This window comes from Cricetulus griseus, chromosome 3, assembly GCF_003668045.3.
Source record: "Cricetulus griseus strain 17A/GY chromosome 3, alternate assembly CriGri-PICRH-1.0, whole genome shotgun sequence".
Lineage (NCBI taxonomy): Eukaryota > Metazoa > Chordata > Mammalia > Rodentia > Cricetidae > Cricetulus > Cricetulus griseus.
In genome coordinates this window covers 4,520,950-4,541,407 of record NC_048596.1, presented here as the reverse complement: position 1 = coordinate 4,541,407, position 20,458 = coordinate 4,520,950, and the positions used below count along the sequence as shown (strand labels likewise).

At 50.8% G+C, this 20,458-nt stretch overlaps 2 protein-coding genes across 2 annotated transcripts in view; one reads left to right on the top strand and one right to left on the bottom strand.

The window, feature by feature from the left end:
- Vwa2 (von Willebrand factor A domain containing 2) overlaps nucleotides 1-9,938 on the top strand; it is a 29,473-nt gene extending 19,535 nt beyond the window's left edge. The window contains exons 6-13 of the mRNA XM_035443055.1: nucleotides 382-515; nucleotides 1,071-1,203; nucleotides 2,205-2,260; nucleotides 3,975-4,082; nucleotides 4,950-5,522; nucleotides 7,846-8,397; nucleotides 8,714-8,839; nucleotides 9,516-9,938. Of these exons, the coding sequence (XP_035298946.1) occupies nucleotides 382-515; nucleotides 1,071-1,203; nucleotides 2,205-2,260; nucleotides 3,975-4,082; nucleotides 4,950-5,522; nucleotides 7,846-8,397; nucleotides 8,714-8,839; nucleotides 9,516-9,622 (1,789 nt within the window). The 3' untranslated portion in view covers nucleotides 9,623-9,938. The remainder of the gene's footprint in view (nucleotides 1-381; nucleotides 516-1,070; nucleotides 1,204-2,204; nucleotides 2,261-3,974; nucleotides 4,083-4,949; nucleotides 5,523-7,845; nucleotides 8,398-8,713; nucleotides 8,840-9,515) is intronic.
- A 1,554-nt stretch (nucleotides 9,939-11,492) lies between these two features.
- Afap1l2 (actin filament associated protein 1 like 2) overlaps nucleotides 11,493-20,458 on the bottom strand; it is a 44,683-nt gene continuing 35,717 nt past the window's right edge. The window contains exons 12-19 of the mRNA XM_027406913.1: nucleotides 18,613-18,758; nucleotides 17,708-17,819; nucleotides 16,888-17,133; nucleotides 16,631-16,808; nucleotides 16,189-16,344; nucleotides 13,699-13,892; nucleotides 13,477-13,599; nucleotides 11,493-12,717 (exon numbers count right to left, since the gene is read on the bottom strand). Coding sequence (XP_027262714.1) covers nucleotides 12,691-12,717; nucleotides 13,477-13,599; nucleotides 13,699-13,892; nucleotides 16,189-16,344; nucleotides 16,631-16,808; nucleotides 16,888-17,133; nucleotides 17,708-17,819; nucleotides 18,613-18,758 — 1,182 coding nt within the window. The 3' untranslated portion in view covers nucleotides 11,493-12,690. The remainder of the gene's footprint in view (nucleotides 12,718-13,476; nucleotides 13,600-13,698; nucleotides 13,893-16,188; nucleotides 16,345-16,630; nucleotides 16,809-16,887; nucleotides 17,134-17,707; nucleotides 17,820-18,612; nucleotides 18,759-20,458) is intronic.

Sequence of the window (20,458 nt, the reverse complement as noted above, 5' to 3'; positions counted from 1 at the left end):
TTTAACTTAAAAAATAGAGAGGAATGTATGATAAAAGGAAAAATGTTACAAATGTATGCATGTATACGTTTGTGTATGCAACCATGTAAGGAAAATTTCTCAGAGTTTTTCTTATCAGCTAGAACTTTCAGAAAAGTCATTTGAATCCCTTAGCACTATGTCTTGAATATGAGCTGATTGGTCTGAGGATGAGGCGTTTTAGCACAGGGTGGCCCATATCTGGGCTTCCTTGAGAACTTCCTGAGTTTACGTCTCGGTCTCACCTGGACAGATGTGGTTGCTCAGAAGTGACTTCTGGGTCAGTGGGAAGGTGCTGTGGTCCAGGAGTTAGGTAGGCAGGAAGAGAGAGGGTGTGGCATCAGCTGTTGGATTTCCCCCCAGGTGGGACGAGCTGCTCACACTCGCCAGTGAGCCAAAGCAGCAGCATGTGCTGTTGGCTGAGCAAGTGGAGGATGCCACCAACGGCCTGCTCAGCACCCTGAGCAGCTCAGCACTCTGCATCTCTGCTGACCCAGGTAGGACCCGCCAGCCTGCAAGGGGACAGCCTTAAACCAGTGTGGGGCTAAATAGGGCTCCTGAGGCAAGGACTTCCCAGGGAGGGCTGTAAGAGAGACAGGCAGGCCCTGTCCTGGGCACTCTGTTCTGTCTCCCTATGACTGGCCTTGTGGGTTTCCCAGCTGGAGTTCTGAGCTTGTGTCTCTGTGGTAAGAGGACCTGGGTTTAGGGTCAGACTTGGTCAGGCCGTCTCCCCTGTTGGGGAGAGAGAACCAAGTCCACCCTCGACGCCTTGACTGCATGGAGGAACTTAGGGAGGTTTTGGGCTTCTCCCTTCCGTCGTGGTCCAGAACTAGAACGACACCCATTAGAAAATATATGTGTGCATGCTCCATGTGGAGCCCTGGCCAGAGGAAATCCTGAAACTGCCTCACTTGGTTGCTCTGCCCCAAGAGAGGCCACAGGCTCCACAGTGAGGGGTAGAGTAGAAACCCCACAGCAGCCACTCTGGAGAACAGGGACAGAGGCAAGCAGCATCCCTTGTCTTACTGGGAGGGGACTATCTTCTGACACAGATTGCAGGGTGGAAGCTTACCCGTGTGAGCGCAAGACACTGGAGACCGTCAGGGAACTCGCTGGCAATGCCCTGTGCTGGAGGGGATCAAGGCAGGCGGACGGTGTGCTGGCTGCGCGCTGTCCCTTCTACAGGTTTGTCCGCCTGGTCTGGGGCAGAGGCACCATAGGAGGAGGCCAGGGATGGAGCTCCGAGGAACAGGGAGGGCATAGCTACTTTCTGTGGGTCTCTCAGTCTCCTGAACACTTAGCCTGGCCGGGGTTGGGGTAAGGGGGGAGGGTTGCATTGGAAATAGAAGCCAGGAGAGCCTGGAAGGGAAGATGATGTTTGTATCTGGACCTGGGGACGGTAGGGACAATCCACATGCAAGTTTCTGTGGACATCACATAGCCTGGGAGACAGTGTCACACACACACACACACACACACACACACACACACACACACACACACACCTGTAACTTGTTTATTTTTCAAGACAGAGTTTCTCTGTGTAGCCCTGGCTGTCCTGGAATTTGCTCCGTAGACCAGGCTGGCCTCAGTCTGGGAGGTCAGACTGCCTCTGCTTCTGTCTCTCAAGTGCTGGAATTAAAGGCTTGCAACACAATGCCTGGCTATATTTTTGACTTTTAATGTGACACCTAGTTAACACCTTTTTTGAGGATGGAGGAAAAGGGTAGTCTGAAACATTCCCCACTTAATGTACAAGGAAAAAAGTGAGTGTTTAGTGCTATGGTCTCTGAAAACTTTGGTCATTCCTGTTGTAATTTAAGAAAAGCAGCACTCGAGAGAAAGACACCATGTGACAGGGTTCAAACAGAGGGTATTTTTGTGGGGGGAAGGGATCCTAAAAAGGGGAAAGGGGAGGGGGGAGACTGGCCTCTGGGGACAGGAGAGAGGGAGGGAGAGAGAGAGAGAGAGAGAGAGAGAGAGAGAGAGAGAGAGAGAGAGAGATTGAGAGAGAGGAGGATGGAAGGTGGGCAGGGCCCTTTTAAAAGGGAACATAGTTAATTAATGAGCACAGGTGGTGCTCTTAGTGACTGTAGCAGAGGGTGTATCCTGTCAGAACCCCAAGGACAGGACAGTACAGATGCCTGAATACTAATAATTCACTTCTGTATTTCCTTGGATCGTAGCTGGAAGAGAGTGTTGCAAACACACCCTGCCACCTGCTACAGGACCATCTGTCCAGGTATGATTTCCCTCTTGAACCCTCCAGCACTCTGTGAGGCCGGTTTATGAAGGGACACTGGCAGCCCTGAGCAGAGGTGGGGTTGGGATAAGTTCCAGGGCAAGAGGGATGGGCATTTAGTGGCCAAGGAGTGGTGTCCTGCTGTACTTCACTCGTCCTCTGCCTGGTGGCATATTTCCACGGAGGATGGACTGATGGTGGCTTTGGAGTTGCCTTCTTAGCCAGGGCACTTTGCATCAGTAAGGAACACCCTGAGTAACAGGACAAATGACTTCACATTTGTTTAGCATTATCTAGCATTAAACCTGGGGCAAGAAACCTGCGTGGTTTTCACCTCTGTCAAGTGGAGTTACATCTGCCTGAGGTTTATAGCATCCCTTTCCCACTCTCCACCATAGAAGGCCTCATTCCTGGATCCTGCTAAGAATCCACTAGGTGTTGCCTGTGGAAGTGCTTGATCAGTCCAGAGTCCCCAACAGGAAGAACCACCAACAGCATTAAGCCTCATTCACCATGGTCCCCAGAGTGCTTGTCACACAGAGGTCCAGTACCTCCCACTGTCCTTCAAGCAAACATTGTGCCTGAGTGTTGGTTTTTTGGGCTTGCCTCCCCCAGTGTGACAAGGGGCAGACGGCAGATTCCAGGCATGGAGGGGAGGTTCCCTGCCTGGGTCAGGAAAGCCTCTTGGCACATTCTTTCAAAGTGTCGAAGCCTCAACATCACTGGTCTCTGATATGAAGGAGAAACTGACACAAGCAGTGGCTGTGGAGAAGTTGTGGACTCCAAGTGACCTGAGCTTGAAGCTCAGCTCTGCCCTGCCCTGCCCTGCCCAGTCACCTGAGTTTCAGTGAGAGACTTCTGTTCATGGAGCTACAGCTTCCTGTATGCAAATGGAGACTGAATAGGAGTTTCCATGTCTTAAGGTGGCTGTGATGTAGAAATCGGGCCTTGCTTGGGCTGTGGTTAGCACAGGTCTCGTCTCCGTGGCAATGTTCAATTGGAAGTATATGAGACTATAGTTCCGGGGCCCCTGAGAGTTCCCCATGATGCTTAAACCGTTAGCACAGCCGGTCAAGGAAAGCGCACAGAATGTGTGTCAGCTGTGTCTGTCATTGAAAAGTCTATCCTTTAACCACAGTGATGTAGCCAGTAAATAGACACACACTAATGTTCTTAAATAAGAACTGCCAGCCTCAATGGTGACACACTCAGCTATTCCCTGAGCTTGCTCCAATGCCTGAAGATCCTCCTTGTTTTCCGAGACTTTGGGAGGAAGGTTGTGGGGGGTGTTAAACTGCATTTTAATAATTGATAAGGAGCCAAGGGACTCAGGGAATTAGTGACCACAGAGTACTGTTGACTAGACCTTTTAGAATGGTCCAGCTTTCACATAGACTGCGCTTCCCGGTGCTTCACACCAGCCTTGACACACACTGTGCTTCACACCAGCCTTGATGTACACTGTGCTTCACACCAGCCTTGTCACACACTGTGTGTGCTTCATACCGGCCTTGCACACTGTGCTTCCCCGTGCTTCACACCGGCCTTGAGGAGGCATCACTCCCAATCTGCACTTGGCACTCAAAAGCAATTTGATTCTTTCTTGTCTGTTCTCCTACTAGATGGTGTGGGCAGAAAGCAGGGACTACCCTTCAGGCAATATTCCACACTCTGTGCCTGTGTTCTTGACTTTCAGTGCATATTTCTCTAATAGGCCCCTGTGACTCCCAGCCCTGCCAAAATGGAGGCACATGCATTCCAGAGGGTGTGGATAGATACCACTGCCTCTGCCCGCTGGCGTTCGGAGGGGAAGTCAACTGCGGTACGTATACCTGGGATTCCCAAGAGGCGGAGGTAGGACCCGGGTCCACCCTCCTCGTCCCCTGCTAGCTGCTGGGTAGAAAGTAGCCCTTACATTTTCAAGCTACCTTCTTTCCCTCTAGCCCCCTGGTCTCTCACATGGTGCGGCCTCAGACACTCCATGATTGATTCAGAGGTGGCCCGCCGGCAGCGCCGTTGAATATCTGCTGCCTAATGTCTGATTGTGTCGACGGCTTGTTTCATGTCTTCTACAAAAGGGGAACAAGGGGTTCTAACTTCTTTTGGTTTTAAAGCCATGCAGTGAAGGTTCTATAACCCTCAGCTCATGGGGGCAGGGAGTTAGGGGGGTTAAATAAGATTATGTAGAGTGCTTAGCACAGTGTCCAGTGCACAGCAAGAACCTAAGTAACTTTTTAAAAGTGTGCTTGCTGTTGCCTTCATGGGAGATCCATATGGAAAAAGTAAATCTCATACCTCAAACCTACTCAAAATCAGTCCAGGATGATAGCTGTACATCTAAAATGCAAAACAGGGACCCTTCTGGAAGAAATGTATGAGTGTATTTCCATGATCTTAAGAGCTGACAAAGCTATCTCAGCACTCAAAGGGCGCTGACCACAATGGAGAATAAGAGAATAGGTGCATTTTGCTTTATAAAAAGCAACTGGACTGTGTCCCACAGCAGAGGCAGGAAGAAGCAGTGTACCTCTGTCTCTCTGTGTGACCACTGGATGCTTACTCCTGGGGTTCCAGTCTCTCGCTCGTCGTCTTCCTGGGAGGTTCCTTGTGCTGGAGGTACCTCAGGTAGGGCTGGTCTGCACGCTGCAGTGGCCCTAGATGACAGTGTGCATCACTGTGATTCTTCCAGCCCCGAAGCTGAGCCTGGAATGCAGGATTGATGTCCTCTTCCTCCTGGACAGTTCCGCAGGCACCACTCTGGAGGGCTTCCGGCGGGCCAAGACCTTTGTGAAACGTTTCGTGCAGGCCGTGCTGACTGAGGACTCTCGGGCCCGCGTTGGGGTGGCCAGTTACAGCAGGGATCTGAAGGTGGCCGTGCCTGTCGGGGAGTACCAGGATATTCCAGATCTGGTCAGGAGCCTTGACCGCGTTCCCTTCAGTGGTGGCCCAACCCTGACCGGCAGTGCCTTGCTACAGGTAGCAGAGCATGGTTTTGGGAGTGCCAGCAGGACAGGCCAGGACAGGCCACACAGAGCAGTGGTTCTGCTTACTGAATCCCACTCCCAGGATGAGGTGGCTGGGCCAGCAGCTCATGCAAGGACTCGGGAGCTGCTCCTCCTGGGTGTGGGCAGTGAGATGGTGCAGGCAGACCTGGAGTTGATCACAGGTAGCCGGAAGCATGTGCTGGTCTACACGGACCCTGGGGACCTACTCGGCCAAACCCCGGAGCTGCAGAGGAGGCTGTGCAGCCAGCCGCGGCCAGGTAAAATTGTGCAGCTTAACCTAGGGCTGGCTTGTCAGTAGACAGGTCCAACCTGTCCAATCTTTCTCCCTGGTGTCACTAATCATTCTTTTCTCTAATGCCCTATGCTGGGGACTAGACTCGTAATCACATGGGCAGCAGGGACTGATTGTAGCACTTGGTGGGGACTTCTTTTGAGGACTAGATAAGGCAAGCCCGCAGGCTCTCTCGTCATGTCCAGGCACCCTGCCGATTATAGGCATTGCTACTAATTATGCTTGGTCATCGTTAGTTGTCCCCAGCAGTCCCGAGTCTACCAAGCCTGCTTGAGAACAGCTGTGGCTTCCTGGCCTCTCCGGTGGTAGCTCGTTAAAGAGAAATGCATTCTTGGGACATATGCATGTGTACTCATGCACACATGCTTGTTGCTTGCACATGCAAACACAACCAAAGTGAACATTTTTCTAAATGATCCCTAGCCTGGCTGGCTGGCATGTGCCGCAGCACTTTTCTGTTCTGTTTTGTTAGCCACTGGGCTGATTTTGTGCGTAGCGGTCAGAGGGAGAATGACAACCCTGGGAGTAGGCAGGGGCTAGGCTGGTACCAGGGACATCAGAGCTGGAACACATCCTTACGAGGGCTCTTCAGCACTCACCTGGGGGGCTGAATGGAGGAAACTGCAAATGGCATTTTGTAGTGGGATCTCCACCCCCCCCCCACACACACACTTGTAGCACTGACCATGCCCGTTTGGGTATGGTCACAGGTTCGGACATAACAGAGGGTAGGACTAGGTCTGGGGTCCCTGACCCCACTCGCTCTCTTCCTTCCGGTCGGGTCACATAGGGCAGCCTGGGTGGGTCCTTGGAGAGGGAACTTGCAGTGGTCATCTGTTTATTGTGTAAGTGCCTTCTCCCCAAATAAAATTAGATTAACCTATATTGAGCCTAGTCCCGAGAGTCTTGATCTGTACATCCATAGCACTGAGCATGCCAGGCTGTGCTACTGTCCCCAGAGGCGAGAGTGCCCACTTCTGTAACGGTGAGGAGGGCTGCTGTGCCCAGTCTCCTATGGCAAAATGATTTTGGTTTTCTTTAAGCATGGCCACGGGCATATAGAAGAGACGTGCCAGTTGCAGCGGGTTCCTGAGTTCGTTTCTTCACATTAGAATGGACCATTGTTACAGTTAACAGACCAAGATTGATGAACTACTCAGTAGAATGTGGTAGTACAAATTACGATACACAGGATTGGGATGATGTAAGTTAGTTTTATTGGGGAGAAGTCACTTACATGAGAAACTGATAACCCAGGGTCAGCACTACGAGCGTCCAATCTCAGCTGCCCTCCGAGATCCGACCAGAACCCAGAGAGAGCAAGCCTGTCCTTCCTCTCAGACCAAAATCCCACACGCTCACACATGCACCTTGACCATGCCCAAACGGGCGTGGTCAGCGCCACAGGTACCTAGTAAGATCTCTCACTACACACCTTGCTCAGGCTCCTCAGCCTTTACCTGAAATCTCCTTGTCCCCAAATGCCAGCAGTGACCCCTCAGGACAGTTAGTGGCCCTGTCTCGTTAGGCTTCTGTGGTTGTGGCGGTATCCATATTTTGCTTGTGCCCAGTGTGGTTTTTAAAAGCCAATAACTCAGGCCACCAGACCCCTCTACGCCATATTTAAACCTTCCCAATGGCTCTCTGCATCTGAAAGAAACCTGGGCTCCTTCCACTGGCTACTGAGCATTTCCTGTTGGGCTCCCATACACTCCCCACTTAGAGGCCTCGCCTCCCCAGAATCCCGATGCCAAACGTCCCACTGTCCCCTCTGGCCGTTTCCTGCTTCCTCTCTGTTGCACTTTCATGGTTATTCCCCATACACAGTCATAGATCACACATGGGGACGGGTCTCAGCCTGCTTAAAACATGGAATGTTAGTGTCCTGTGCGCGGTGGGCAGCATGTGCTGTAAGAGGACGTGTGATCAGAGGAGAATGACCTGAGCCAGCAGGTGGTTTGACTTGACCATCTTGTGGCTTCTGTGTTGAGGTCCAAGGTCACCATTAAGAAAAGATGGGGAGGAAGGTGGGGGCAAACGACTTCCACGTGCACACGTCACATGATTACATGGCCACATCTAGTGGCCAGCGAGACCAGTAAGTGGCCACTTGCACTCACAGCACTCACGTTGACATTTTGGAAGAGCTGAGCTGCAGTTGTGGGGAGAGTAGATACTACATGGCAGTCAGCACACTGAGTGACCTGGACTCCATCCAGCCCACAACAGTCCCTGCGGTGCCAGCTGGGTCCAGACATTGTACCCACCTCTCCTGCTTGCTCCTCTAGGCTGCCAAGCACAGTCACTGGACCTGGTGTTCCTGCTGGACGCCTCCGCCTCAGTGGGACCGGAGAACTTCGCTCAGATGCAGACCTTCGTCAGGAAATGTACCCTCCGCTTTGACGTGAACCCTGATGTCACACAGGTTGGCCTGGTGGTATATGGCAGCCAGGTGCAGACAGCTTTTGGGCTGGACACCCACCCAACCCGTCCTGCTGTGCTGCGGGCCATGAGCCAGGCTCCCTACCTAGGGGGTGTGGGCTCTGCTGGCACAGCCTTGCTGCACATTGATGACAAGGTGATGACTGTCCAGAGGGGTGCCCGCCCTGGTGTCCCCAAGGCTGTCGTCATGCTCACAGGCGGTAGTGGGGCAGAAGACGCAGCCGTCCCTGCCCAGAAGCTGAGAAACAATGGCATCTCAGTCTTGGTTGTGAGCGTGGGGGCTGTTCTCAGGGAAACAGTGCGGAGGCTTGCTGGTCCCCGGGACTCCCTGATCCATGTGGCAGCTTACTCAGACCTACGGTACCACCAGGACACGCTCATTGAGTGGATATGTAGAGGTGAGTGGGAGAGAGTGCATATCCCTTAGAGCTACCTCGAGACAGGGCTTTTTTGTCTGAGCCGTCACGCACATCGTGATGAGGAAGACAGCTTCCTAGTCCTCATTTGCTATGTGTCTGTCAGCTTATGTGTTCAACCCTACAGTCCCACAAAGTCCCCAGTCTCATCAATCACACGCTAAGCTCTTGCTGCAGGACCAAGGGAGGCAGACGCTTAGGTGTTAATCCAGCTCCACAGCCTTTAAGATGGAACTGGGCTTGCTTAGAATAGGGGCCTCTGGATCCGACCCAGGCTTGGGCACACTCTCCTTTGCAGAAGCCAAGCGGCCAGTGAACCTCTGCAAACCCAGTCCATGCATGAATGAAGGCATCTGTGTTCTGAAGCATGGCAGTTACCGCTGCGAGTGCCTCGGTGGCTGGGAAGGCCCCCACTGTGAGAACCGTGAGTGCTGCCTCCTGCATGCATGAGGGTGCTCTCCTTAGTCCTGCCAAGTTCTGCATTCTCAGCAGAAGGCAGGCTGTGTCATTGTCATTTGTTCATCCCCTACGGAACATTTGGGAGGGTCTTACACATCTCGGGCATTCTAGAGTAGGAGATGCAGGCTGCTGGCTGGGACAGAAGATCTGCCCTGCCTGTGGAGCTTCCGTCCCAGCAAGGAGACAGCAATACGTACATTGGTAGCATTGGAATGTGACGTTAGAAGGAGTTAGGTGCACCAGTCAGGGGTGTGGGACCAGAGACATTGTAGGTGGGTAGACACAGGGTGGTACCTGGTGTCTGTTCTTGAATGTCTCCATTTGTTGGGTGACACGAGAGAGGCTGCAGCTTTGAGAGAAAGGGGCTTTAAGAAGAGTCGGGTAACAGATTGCGGTGGGGGGGGACACACAGCGCATCCGGGCCTCCTTAGACCAGGCAGAATACATCCCTGAGTTATGGGTATCCAGCCCTTGGTGCACACTGGCTTTAGGGGCCCAGGACGAGGTGTGGGCAGTGGGATGGGGTCTGACCTGGTGCCTTTCGCTTGTGGGATTGAGTTGTGGAGTAGTAAAAAGAACATGAAGTAGCTGCTGGCTGAGGGGAAGACTCAAACACCCTCAGAATTCACTTTCTTCCCCAGGTGTCTTGAGAGGAGATGCACTCATGGCACATAGCTTCCAGCAAGAGCCTGCAGGAAGACAGCAGCCAAGCCCCTCCCAGCAAGCTCCTGGGCATCTCAGAATCTGAGAGGCACTGACTATGGCCCTCGGGCACCTCCTGGGGGTCCTGTAACATCTGCTTCCAGCTCTAAGCACAGCTGCCCTGCCCACAGCCTCTGCCACAGAGGACCACACTGCCTGGGACAAAAGTGGCTGCAGCTGCCACTCACTGTGGTGATGTTGAGAACTCCTTCTAAGGTGTCAGTATTTACCTCCTGTCTGTGCCTGTTTGTCACTTTTCCTGAGGATAAGAATGGGGCCAGGGAAAGTTGATGGCCTGTTTGAGGGTCATTTTGAGCATCGAAAATGCTACACAGAATATTAAAAAGGTGGAATGCCTAGAGGAAGGCATCTGACGGCCACACCAGGCAGTGATGGGGTTGGCACAAAAGGCTGACTTCTCCATTTTCCAAAAGCTATCTTACACGGATTCAGTTTGAAAAGGGATGATATGCCATTTGTGACCTTTTTTTGGTGACCAGACCTGTGGGTGGGAAAGACCTGAGAAGGTCTCAGACAGCAATTTGACCAGTGAACCAGTTTGTGTATAGGGAAGGGGCATACTTCTGTATACAAATGGCCCTTGTGTCTAAGGGTCCTCCATCCCCATGTGGTTGGCCTGGGTGCTGTGCGGTAAGACCTTCAGGGTCTTCCTTTCACGGTTGCTCAGGAGAGGTGAGTGGTAGGGCATGGGCCATCTGTCCTCTTTTCAGTGGTGGAAATGAAGGGCAGACTGCTCAAACCCAGCCACTGAGAGGTGAGGGGTGATTGGAGCTTCGTTTTCAATGCTTATTGGGTTACTTTGTCTCACACGCGTCTTGTGCCCAGTCTATTGAGCTTTTCAAGAGAGATTGGCCATTTGTGCGTAACATCTGTGTGGCAAAGAGGAGCCTATGGAGTATCTTCAGCTAATTAGGCACCTAACCACAGCGCTCACGCGTGTTCTAACCCGCCCTGCTTGCTTGTGCTGTTTGGGAGCTGGGTTCTCAGTAGAAGCATTGCCGAGCTGGGGAAGCTGCAGGGCAGCCTTGGAGAAGTATTGGTAGTGACACGTAACATGTATGGCATATGCACCCTGTACGAGATTCCCCCACCATTACAGGTGTAGGGAACTTTGCCAGTGTTCTGTGGGCCCGTCCGTTGTCCATCTGGCTGAGACACTACTTCTCTCTCCAGGTTTTCAGCATGTTTTCCCTGCTCCATTTTCTTCTTCACATTTAGACTAGGATGGGAACAGTTACATATTGTTATATTTTAATCATTGAGTCAAGTTTTTGCCTCCTGGATAAGATTTGCTTTTGCAATATGTAGACCTTTTCATATCAGAGCAGTGCTAACTTTTCATGGAACACCTGGATTTCCCAAACTTTCACACTGCTGTTGTAGTCATAGTATTTTCTTACAAAATCTTGTCAGTGTCTGTATTTAAGGCTTCCTAGTCAATTTTGCTATTCCATTTGCTTAGGTTATTTTTTTTTAATGTTCAAGGAGTTTTTTTTTTTGATCATGTCAATTTTTAAATATAAAATAAATACATTTATGGTCTGGATTTCCTTAATCATTGCATAGGCAGCAATGTTGGTATGTTGCATACCAACTTTCTGCATGTTGGTATGTTTCTTTTCCCCGAGAGTTGCTTAGGAGCCTGTTTAACCTCCAGAGGTTTGCCTTTCAATTGTCTGCATGAAATTAGCTTCTGGAGGCATTTCTTGTGTATCTGGTACCTTATTAGTTAGACAGTAATTAACTCAGATTATTTGAGTAAGGATCCTTACTGTGTCATTCTAGGCTGCCCCATGTGGCTCTGCCAGCTTTTACAGCATATATTTAAGTTCATCGTGTAAATAATCAATGCCTTTGCCCCATGCAATGTCACGCAATACAAGGGAAACCCAAAGTACAATGAATATTTTATTTAAAAAAATCTAACTCACCACTTGGTAAAGGTCACCAAGTGTTCATGACACAGGAAAAAAAATGCCCTGGGATTAGAAAGACAATATGCATAAAAATACTTAGCCTTCAGGAACCAGCGTTTGAGAACTGATTCTGAATGACCAGAAATGGGGTGGGTGATAGATGAAATGTTTCAACCTGTGTTAACGCCGCCACAGATAGAGACCACAAAAGGATAGCACTGGCTGCCAATCCCAACAGACGAGAAAGGCTACTCTAACGCACAACTGTTTTTCTTGCAAGGGGACCAGGAATTAAAAACATCTTTAATATGGGAATGAATAGATGACTAACTCTTTTCTTAAAAGTGGCCTGGCCACAGGACGGAGTTTGTAAACACAGGGAGTTTCTCTATACAATACGTCATTGTTTAAGAGTTTGTCTTTTAAAGGCAGTTGAATCAGGACTGCCGTGGAATAGGGGGAAGTCCTTAGTGGGGTCAGTGCCTTAGCTTGGTTCCAAATGTGTCCCTGCTACTGGTCTCCAGAGTTCACGCCATTGATGGCTAATGCTCTTTAAGATCATAAGAGACCACGTTGGGCCCACCAGGGTGGAGTCAAGAATGATTTAACCCTCAATGTTGCCACATACAGCATTAAAACACAAGGGTCGGAAGTTTAGATTTTCTTGTCACCAAAGCCAAATGGCCATTTTTTTCACTACTTAAAAACCTTGATAAAGCCTGGCGTTGGTGGCGCACGCCTTTAATCCCAGCACTCAGGAGGCAGAGGCAGGCGGATCTCTGTGAGTTCAAGGCCAGCCAGATCTACAGAGCAAGTTCCAGGACAGGCTCCAAAACAATACAGAGAAACCCTGTCTCAAAAAAACAACCTTGATAAAGCAACAGATTGATGGATGAAATCATAAAAAAAAAAAAAGGAAAAAGTACAATGTCTCATTGACAGCCAATAGACTTGGTCTCCAAAGATTCCACTGCCGCGGCCGTATTCCCTTTGGCTTGAAAAGGGGACGGTGCCTTCCTCTAACTGGGGCTCCGTTCACGGTGCCTCAATCCTTGCTGTTTCTTCTGCACAGACTCCCCCTTCCTCAGAGCTTCTGTATATCGAAGAAGACTTGACCGAAGCAGGATTGTCACCAAGGTCCACACTGTCTTTAGAGTCTTTAGGATGTTCTTGTTTCCTAACTGGCTCCTTTCTTCTCCCACTCCTACAGTACCAAGCATAAACACCCCACAAGGGGAGTTATCCTCTGTGGTCACCTTCATATAGGTAAAGAAGGTAAGAAAAGCTAGAAGCTCAAAATCAGTTACATACAGCTAGCCTCATCCCTGCCCTGTGCGGAGCACCTATGGAGAGATTTTGAGGTTGTGGGCCAGCCAAATTCTGTGATTGATTAGTGATGTCTGCAGTGGTCAGGGAGTGTAGAGGCTCATGTGGTTGAATGGATTTAATAGCTCACCATTGGTGTGGGCGTCTGACTTTCTCAGTGAGCACACAGGATGGGAACAACGAGCACCCTCAAGGCAGCTCTAGGCATGTTTCTTATTATACACACGAGTTAAGGATTAATAAACCTTCTTGTTTAGCCCTTGGGCAAGAAACCATGCCAAGAGATCGGCCCCCGTTTTTACTTAATTAAGACTTTTGTCTCTGGCTTCTTTGGTACTGGTAGTAGAAACCCTCTGGGTTGAAAACATACCAGTCGAAAGCCTACCCCTGGAATGTATCCTGAGTGGTGGGGTTGCCCTAGGGCTCATTGGGCAAGACACTTGAATTTAAGTACCTTTCTGAATTTAACCTTTCTGGTTAATCAGTGGCAAAGACTGAGCCATGGTGGTTTTCTGTTGAGAGCATACCTCTCACTCAGAGTTAGTGCCAAAAGCCACAGTGTTCCATCTGAGCTCAAAGGCCCCAACTAGAGCACTTCCACCGGCCCTGCGGGAGGTGGGTAGGGCTGGCCACTTACCTTGGCTTTCTGCAAGACAGTGCCTTTGCCTGTGACCATGACGGAGAGAGGCCTGCTCTTGAGCACAGATGCCGAGTTGACTGGGGTAGAGTCTGGGGTGGAGGTGGCAGCTTTGGGGTGTGGCTGAGGAGGAGAACAAGAGGTTTATAAGTATGAAATCCATCTCTCCCAACCTGTGTCCAGGAGGTCCGGCCCACAGGAGACACAGGTGCCAGCACTCACACGAGGGCTCACGTTGTCCAGGTGGGTGGTGTCCACAGTGGTGCCCAACGTCACCGGCCCAGCCTCAGCCTTCCTCAGGCTCTCCTTCACCTCCATAATACTGAGCTCAAGGTCCACAAGCCTGCTCTCCTCCGTCCGGCACTCTTCGTCCACTTTCTTCAGCTTCTGCTCCAGGTCAGCCAGGACTCCCTTATCTGCAGAGGAGGACAGCATTGCAGCCAAGGCAGGAGAGCCAGGCTGCATAGAGCCGGGGTTTGCATGCACCCGCTCCTGTGGACCACAGGCCTGGATCTAACATAGAAATGTGGGAACGGGCTTGTCAGGGTAGTAGGCAGTGTTCCAGCCCAGGTCTGAGTTACTCTGTTCTCACAGGCTGGAGAGGGATCCACAGGGGAAACTCTGCTGGTAGGTTCTCACCACTCAATTCTAGCCTGAAAGCAACGTCTCCAATGGTCCTTGCAGGGTGGCTGGCATGTTCTGACCCTGCCCTACACTGTTGCCTCTATCCCCTGGTGCTTGGTGCTTTCCCAGGGCCTGAATGTGGTCCTCAGCCTGGAGTCAAGAAATGATTGCCTGCTACAGCAACATGGAGCCCCCAGCATCGGTTAACAGCCACAAGAGACTTGATGTGCCAGTGTTAAGCTTTGAGACAACCAGCAGCCCTAGATGGATGACAAGCAGTGGTAGAGCCATGGTTTCAGGAAGATACAGAGGAAAAGTTTAACTAGTGTTAGTGATGTTTGAAATTCTGAAATTAGCATATTGCATTATATATCATATTTATATCCAACGTCAGTGCTTTGAGATCACTTCCTTATCTGTGACTATAAGACCAAAGAGTTTATTTGCCAGGAGAGTAAACCATAGTGAGTTTTTTTTGTTTTTTTCCCCTATGTGGAATATCTATGCCAGAGAGCTGGGGAAGCCTAGGCTCCTTCCTCACAGCCCGGCTTGGTGTATTTGGGGGTTCCAAGGACTGCTATGGGTCAGCCTCTGCCACCTCATGTCCCGGCCACCTGCTGTGAGCCTCACGATGTACATGATACTCAATCTTGATCACCAGGTTGAACACCCAGGAGATCAGTAAAGCACGCCTGTGGTGTGTCTGTGCGGTCATTCCCAGAGATGAGCTCATGAGGGCTTTCAACTAAGCAATGGTTAAATCCATTGACAGATTTAGGCTTAATGGATGATTGGAGGATGATAGAGCTGTAGGAGGTGGAGCCTTGTTGGAAACAGTGGGTTCTCAGGGTGTGCCTTTGGAAGGTGTATTTTGGCTCTGCTCTACCACACTCAGACAGGGCCAAACAACCATGGACTATATAAGGCCCTTCCACCTCTAAGTTGTTTATTCTAGATAAACACCTCTAGTTGTTTATTGCACCATAGCAATAAAAACCTGACATACAATATCTAAGAGTGCTGAACCCTAAAAACAAAAAGAACCCCGCTTACAGAGACTTTTGGTGGTTCAAGAAATAAATTGTGGTGACGGCTGCAGTGGTGTCTGAGAATGGTGCCCACTGGCTCATATGTTTGAATGCTTGGTCCCCAGGAGGTGGATCAGGAAGGATTAGGAGTGCAGCCTTGCTGGCTTGTGGAGGAGGGGTGGCACTGGAGATGAGCTTTGATGTTTCAAAAGCCCATGCTGTTCCAAGTTAGCACTTGCTCTCCACTGTGAGGTTCTGTCCCAACATGTGAGCTCTTAGCTGTTGCTCCAGTGCCGTGCCTGCCTGATGCCCTAGTCCTGACCATGAGAGTCGTGGACTCAACCCCTCCCCAACCATGAGCCCCACAATACCATCTTTTATAAGCTGCCTTGGACATGGTATTTTGCCATAGCAATGGAAAAGTCAGCAATACAGCTGCTAACTGAATATATGAAGAAACACCGCCTTGTGCATTTTAAGTGGGTTCACTGCTGGACAAGTGGACTCTGTCTTGACAACTTAAAAAGAGGAAGGACTCTATCCCCAAGACTTTCAATTGTCATACCATAAGCTTCCCAGAAACCTGTTGTATTTGTCCCCAAACCTGCTAGGCCAGTTGTGCTTGCTGGTGCAACTCTGAGATCCAGGTCAGCTCATCAGAAAGGCCTCAGAGGTAGGTTACTAGGAAACCTCCCGTGAATGATGTGAGAACTCAGAAAACCGCCCAGAAGGCCTCAGATGTCTTCACAGTGCCTGGGTTTTACACACATAAAACACCTGGAAATTCAAGTGTGCTCGCTGCAAGTGTGGATGTGAAGGGTGACTTGGGACATCAGTCAGCTGGCTCAGATGCAACCCGGGAGCAACCTAACTGCCTGCTGGCATTGACACTGGCCTGAGGATCTGGGCAGAGACAGCCCTGATCAGACACGACCAGAAGAGGGGGGCAATCCCAGGCGTGGGGGGCTCAGGCCACACTGACAAATCCCGGTCCTTCCCTCTCAAAGCCCGTGTATCTTGGGCCCAGGTTCCACCCTGGCCGTCAACCTGGAGCCCCTACCGGTGCTTCTTAGCAGCGTCTCTTTGAGTTCTCGCTTCTCTCTGCGGAGCTGAGCCAGGTGGCCCCGGATTTCTTCCTTCTTCCTCTCCAGCCTCTCCTTCTCCTCCGTGTACCGCCTCACCTCAGCCTCTGTCCGGTTCTTCCCAAGTTTGATCTCTACAGACCCAGACAGGGAAAGGCTTGTGTCACCAGGAATGGATGACGAGGGCTGGACTTAAGCCCACTTCCTAGCCTTAGAACCCAGGGCACGGCAGAACACCCATGCTGATGCCAGCCCAGCAGAGATGGTGAAGAAAGTCGGTCCCTCGCTTCTTTTCCCCCTTGGTTTCAGGGGCAGTTTCCTTCATGTCTTTTAACCTGATTCCTCAAACGAAAGGGAAGGACTCAGGCTAACATCACTACACCCTGGCTAAAATGTTAAGCCTGGTCCTAGTCCATGTACCTGCACTGGTCACCCTCAGCTTGTCCTTTACAGGTGGGCTGGCACTGGGGGCAGAAGCCACAGAGTCCAGGCAGTTGGCTGGGAAGGATATTCTCTGCTGCTCAGCCTGCAGTTTAACTGTGGTGATTCTCAAGCTGGGCTCCATGGGCTCGGAGGACTCCTGACTTTCTGCCTGCCCCTGTGCCAAGAGAAATCACACTCTTTGACTACAGGACACGGCAAGGTGGCTGGGCACCTGCAGGTGGGATGGTGTGTACCTGCTGCTCCTCCAGGCTTTCTGTAGACCCCATGTGGGGCTTGTCTGTGGTGAGGCCTGGGTCTGGGTCTACTGTGAGGGTCTCTGCTAGGTCATCCAGCTGTGGCAATGCTGGGAGAGAGGCCTGTACCCCATCAGGGCTGTGCATGAAGGACTTGACAGGAGTGAGATCCAGGTACACTCGGTCAAGTTCACTCTCACTGTTAGCAGCTACAGCAGCAGGGGAGGCTTCCTCGGCGGGCTCTACCTACAGGAAAAAGTCAGGTGGGGTTTTATCGCCTCATACCCTTGACTGTAGGGGACCTGGCTTCAGGTCTCCTGTCCCCTCCCATGCTGGAGTTTCTGGGTAGCCCCTTCCCTTCTAGAGGAACCCTCTGTGGAGTTCTGGGTAGGATGGCAGAGCCCAGAGGCAGAAGACCCCAGACACAACACTCTGTAAAGAAGAAAGTCTTTCTAACAAGGACTTTCTAGAAGGTGGGGTAGGATTGAGGGAGCTGAAGCTACCAACAATGACTTCATTCCAGAAACAGGACCATGCTACCAGTGTGCTCGGCCCACCTCAGCTACTGCTGTGGCCCTTGAAGGCTCCCACCATCTACTCTCCACCCCTAGCACGAAACAGCAAATACACAGGTGTTTTTTTCTAGATAGGTCTCCAAGTTAGACCACAGGACCCCTTGCATGAAAGATGAGTAGTCTGCCTTGATGGCCCTGGGGGTGACCGACCTGGGGGCCACTCATCTTGGGGACAATGTGACCCCCTGTGATAGAGGTTCAACAGAAGGGACCCAACAGTCCATGCCAACTTCCCAAGAGCTTACCGCCGTCGTCAGCTCGGACATCTCCACATCATCATACAACTCTTCCGGGCAGTCACGGCTGGGCAAGCCATCGATGTATGTGTTGGGCTCTGAGAACTTCCTCTGCATTAGCCTGGAAGATATACATGGGTGCATGAGGCTTTCAGGATCCCACCAATTGCAAGGAATTGCAGAATAAAAGCCCTTGGCTATACAGAGATCTGAGATAAATGCCAACCTCCCTGCAGCCAGAGCCCTTTCCTCATTGTTCCAGAAGTCTTGGGTCTACAATGTCCCCTCCAGAGAAAACAAACTGCCAAGACCCTCGTCAGACTCCTATGGCTGCCTTCTGCAGGTTCTTCCCTTTTACACATCTAACCTAGCACCAACCACAAGGTCCTGGTACATTTCACCACCGTGGTGCACCTGGGGCAGCTCAGACAGGATGCACCCCCATTTTGTATGTTGGGAACACACTGACTTTGTCAATCCTGGCAGCACCTCCTTGTCTGACACACCCCTGCCCAAGCCTGTCTGCCTGCGTGTCAAGCAGAAGTGCCTACCTCACCCTACATGTCCCAGAATGCACCAGAGACCCAGTGAAGAGTCCAGAGGAATGGCAAGGGAAGTCACCTACTCTGTCCTTGGGAGCTGGAGAGTATCTAAGCAGGACTGTGCCATGCAGTCCCCCACCCCCAGCTAGCTCTCATCTGAGTCTCCCTGGGCATTGCAGCTCCCCAGGGCTAGCTCTCATCCGGGTCTCTGTGCTATGCATCTCCCAGCTTCCTTCTTTGTATCTCCCTACTGCAGGACCAAGCAGGATTCAACTGACCACCTGCTGTCAGTGGCCACACCGTCCTAGCTACCCACCAGGTCTAGAAGCAAGGGTGGATGGGAAGACATGCAAGGAAAGGCTTCTTACTCACAAGAGAGAGGTTTTGGCTGCACTCACAATACAGGAAACCCTTTCAGCATCCACGTAGTCATATGTGAATTCTTCTGGGTCTGTCTTGGAGCCTGACTCTGAGAGCAGGAGGCCTAGCCAGTGGCCCATCTCCTCTGAGGATTTGGCCTAAAAGGACACAGAGTCATGAATGCTATCCAGGCCAGTCCCTCCTGCTAGGTGAGAACAGCTCACTCCCATCCCTACCACCAAGCATGAGACAGCCTGCACGGGGCACCCCAAGTTTTACCAACACAGTGTATCCCCAAGTGAATCTAAGTAGCATTTCCCGGCATTGAAATCACGGTGCCACTCTGTGACACTCCAGACATCAGTAGGAGCATCACACGTAATTTGTAGCCATGTGTTTCTAGAAGCTGAGAACTGTATTCTCAAGGTAAAACCGTGAAAACCTATCAAGAGCTATCGTCTGTTAGTTGTTGCTAAAATTGTTGGTTCCTGAATGACTGTGCACTGTAGGGTGACTCTTTATTTCGTGGACAGTGTGAAAGACCTCATACAAGAGCAAGAAGCCATGTTAATTTACCAGCTCAATCCCTGCCAGTCTGGTGTGTGTACTTTTAGGGGACAATGGATCCTAATGAGGTTCAGACAGTGGGCGTTTCTATTCAAACATCAATATTAGTTTTATAAAATCCACAGGCTTATTTTCATGAGCAAACTCAGCTACCCCTCTGGTGTTATGCTGCACAGTCCTACCACCTTCTAAAGACCAAGCTTGAATTTGGTAGGTGTGACATTCATCTCCTTTGTCCACTTGAGTGGATGTGGTACCTAGGAGACACACCTCTGGGCATGTCTGTGAGGATGTCGCCACAAAGGTTTAAATGAAGAAGGAAAACATCCATCTCATGGACCACATGAGGTCCAATAAGAAGGAGAATGCAAGCTGAGCTCCAGCGTTCATCCGTCTCCCGGCTGTGGATGCCATGTGACCAGCTGCCTCACACCTCTGCTGTCATGCCTTCCCTTCTAGGGTGTCCTGATCAAACCAGTTTTTCCTCCTCTTAAGTTTTCCATCAGGCATTTATTCTCAGCCACAAGAAAAGGAAGGCAAGTGGTTTCTTTCCCCCTATTTACTTCCTGTTGGATTTCTCAATACTGCTTTTCAAAGGTATCCCTACACTGGGCGGGTGCAGCGGCTCCTGGTGGCCTAAGTTACTGTCCCCACACTGGGCGGGTGCCGTGGCTTCCTGGTGGTCTTATTTTTGTTCCATCTTGTCCCTTTTCCATCTACACAGCGGCATCTTTTTTTTTTTTTTTTTGGTTTTTTCGAGACAGCATTTCTCTGTAGCTTTGGAGCCTATCCTGGTACTAGCTCTGCAGACCAGGCTGGCCTTGAACTCACAGAGATCCACCTGCCTCTGCCTCCCAAGTGCTGGGATTAGAGGCGTGGGTCCCCAACACCCGGCTAACAGCGGCATCTTAACGTTCCATTTCAATTATGTCCTCTCTCCTGAACCCCTCCTAGAGCTCTAAAGCTCTTAGGATTCAAGCTTTGTCCCTTTCCCAGCCTCATCCTATGCCCAGCGAACACTCACGGTGCCCTTCTCCATACTTGAAACTGTACTAAACAACTAATTGTGTAATTAGTCAAATGTCACCACACTACCAAACTAGAAAATGAGTTCTGAGGGCAGAGATCAGTTTTCTCTGCCATCCAATGAATAGCTGTGGGCTGGTGGACAAATCAGTGGACGGATGAACCTGTCTGTGCAGCTGTTGCTGGTGTAGATGTGTTAGCCACAAGAGGGCAGCATTGAAGCAGACTTTGAAAGACCCCTGGCTCAAGGGCTAAGTGGACAGGA